Below are 2,999 nucleotides of genomic sequence, written 5' to 3'. Positions count from 1 at the left end.
ATATAAGACCCAGTGTAGTCTTCAGAGGTTTTGAAAGTTAATTTTTGCCCATTTTTTTGATGCTTTGTTTTGAGTCCTTTAATTTGATATGAAATGTCCTATAAGAAGTTAACAACTAGTTTTATTATTTCTTGTAAGATTTTTATTGGCATAGATATACAGAATTGATGACTTTTCTCAAATTGTATCTAAATGTAGTTACCAGTGCTGCAGAGATCTACACACTATGTTCTTTTTCATTTATGAATTACCCATCCACTCTTCTGATACTTTTTTTTTTTCTTCGAGACAGGGCTTTTCTGTATAGCCCTGGCTGTCCCGGAACTCACTCTGTAGACCAGGCAGGCCTCAAACTCAGAAATCCGCCTGCCTCTGCCTCCCAAGTGCTGGGATTAAAGGCGTGCGCCACCACCACCTGGTGATACTTTTTTTTTTTTAAAGATTATTTTATGTAAATACACTGTCACTGTCAGACAAAACAGAAGAGGGCACTGGATCCCATTGAATTGAACTCAGGACTTCTGGAAGAGCATCTTGACCGCTGACTCATCTTTTCAACCCTCAAAAATCTTTTTTAAAAGTTCGATTATGTATATGCGTCTGTGGGTATATATGCTTCTTCAGGTGTTCCTGGAGGTTGTAGGATGATCCCTTAGAACTGGGTTGTTGTTTTTTTTGTTTTTTTTTTTTTGGTTTTTCGAGACAGGGTTTCTCTGTGTAGCTCTGGCTGTCCTGGAACTCACTCTGTAGACCAGGCTGGCCTCGAACTTAGAAATCCGCCTGCCTCTGCCTCTCAAGTGCTGGGACTAAAGGCGTGTGCCACCTCCGCCCGGCAGAACTGGGGTTTTAAGTCATTGTGACCTGCCTATATGCTCTTAGATGCTGAGCCTTAACTTAAAAAATCTTAGGAATAAAAATAATGGATGTGGGCTGGAGAGATGAGCGGTTAAGAGCACTGACTGCTCTTCCAAAGGTCCTGAGTTCAAATCCCAGCAACCACATGGTGGCTCACAACCATTGTAATGAGAGCTGACACCCTCTTCTGGTGTGTCTGAAGACAGCTACAGTGTACTTACATATAAAATAAATAAATCTTAAAAAATATATATATGTTGTTTGTGTGGATGCTGGCAGCTCTTGAGGGAGAATTTCTAATCCCCCTATGAAAGGGTTGCATGAGAGGAAGAGATGAACATGACATTCAGTTCTATATCATTGAAGTAGCAAGTAAGAATCAGAGTGTTGTATTGAGTGGATCTCTATAGGATCATTAGCAATTTTGATCTTGCTCTTCCCACGAGAACATATCAAAGTAGTACCTGTTTTGATATGTTTGATATGGGTACCTGCAGAGGCCAGAGAGGGTGTTGGATCACCTGAAGTTGAAGTTACAAGTGGTTGTGAGACCACCTGCTGTGGATGCTGAAAGCCAAACTCTCTGGTCCTCTGGAAAAGAGTGCTCTTACCTGCTGGGCCATCCTTCCAGGACCAGATTTTGAGGTTACTAGGGTATTTGAAGTCAGGCTATAACAACCAGGAAATCCTAAGTTCCAGACCATGTGGGATTGTGTTACTCTCAGATGTAGAATTTCTCAAAAGTAACTGGCACTGGTTGTTATTTATTACCTGCTATTGTCTTATTGGTAACTTGTTACTGGCTTTTTTGTGTGTGTGTGTGTCTTCCATACACAGAATAAAAGTAACTATGAGAGTAAACTATAATCACTGCCAGTAAACTAAAGTGCTAGTTTGAGAGCTGAAATCTTAGACATAGTCTGTAATTTATTTTCTTGCTATGAAATGTTCATTAATCACTTACTTATAGATATTTGCCATTACACTATGTATAATTTAGATAATATTTAAGAAATTTGATTTTGTGTAACAGTTTTCTTAATATTTTAGTTCATTCTGAATCTAGACTTGCCCAATCTAATCAAGTTCCTGTACAACCAGAAGCCACACAGGTAAGAGTAAGAGTATTCATTAGGTTTGTCACTTAAGATCCTGTTTTAGTCAACGACGCATTTGATAACTTTTCAAGTGTTCAGTTACAAATTCATTGTCAATTCGTAGTTACTAGCACTTATTTCCATGCTTGTATTTGCTTTTCTTTTGGTAACTAAAATTTTTTTTATGCTTAGACCTTTTCTAAGAATTTTTTTTCAACATTCTTGTATTAAACAAAATTGTATTTAAAACAGCTATTTTCCAAATGAGGGCTTTATACTTAATAGACAAAGGCTTAGTTAACTTTGAGATTTAAATGCTATTTTCCAAATTAGGGCTTTATACTTAATAGACAAAGGCTTAGTTAACTTTGAGATTTAAATATCAATATATTTTGCAATTGTTTAGTATTTTGTTTTGAGAAAAAAGTCTAAACATGTAGCCCTTACCTCATTGGCCTGAAATTTGTTATATAGAACTTGAAGTCACAGAGATCTGCCACCTTCCCGTGCCCCCCACCCTCTTCCTGGGCTGGGATTAAAGGTGTGTGCCACGTATCCAGCAAGTAATGTTTAAATCTTACAATTTCAAAATGAAAAGAGAAATTCTCTTTCTCTTTACAGACATGTCTTTTCTTTATATCTGTATTAGGGTTGGTATAATTTGTCTTTAATTTTGTTAGAAGGAAATAAGGTTTGAGGTCTTTATTTCTGTATAGGTTCCTTTGGTTTCATCCACAAGCGAGGGATATACAGCATCTCAACCCTTGTACCAGCCGTCTCATGCTACAGAGCAGCGGCCACAAAAGGAGCCAATTGATCAGATACAGGTACGTTTTGCTACCAAGCATGAGTTGGCGTGGTACTTTACAAATGGGATACTTTTTGTTCCTATTTTACTTTCATAAAAGTTATATTTATTAATGTATATAAGTTAGAATTAGTTTATCACTGAAGTACATTTGTTTTTTTCTTTGTGTTTAGGCAACAATATCTTTAAATACAGACCAAACTACAGCATCATCATCCCTTCCTGCTGCTTCTCAGCCT

At 37.2% G+C, this 2,999-nt stretch overlaps 1 protein-coding gene across 1 annotated transcript in view; it reads left to right on the top strand.

Annotated features, from left to right (window-relative positions):
- Positions 1–2,999, top strand: part of Caprin1 (cell cycle associated protein 1) — a 33,081-nt gene that overhangs the window by 21,971 nt on the left and 8,111 nt on the right. The window contains exons 11-13 of the mRNA XM_031373242.1: positions 1,906–1,967; positions 2,669–2,779; positions 2,934–2,995. Coding sequence (XP_031229102.1) covers positions 1,906–1,967; positions 2,669–2,779; positions 2,934–2,995 — 235 coding nt within the window. The remainder of the gene's footprint in view (positions 1–1,905; positions 1,968–2,668; positions 2,780–2,933; positions 2,996–2,999) is intronic.

The sequence above is a fragment of the Mastomys coucha genome, unplaced genomic scaffold (genome assembly GCF_008632895.1).
Source record: "Mastomys coucha isolate ucsf_1 unplaced genomic scaffold, UCSF_Mcou_1 pScaffold15, whole genome shotgun sequence".
NCBI classification, from domain to species: Eukaryota; Metazoa; Chordata; class Mammalia; order Rodentia; family Muridae; genus Mastomys; species Mastomys coucha.
This window is presented reverse-complemented; position numbering and strand designations above follow the sequence as displayed.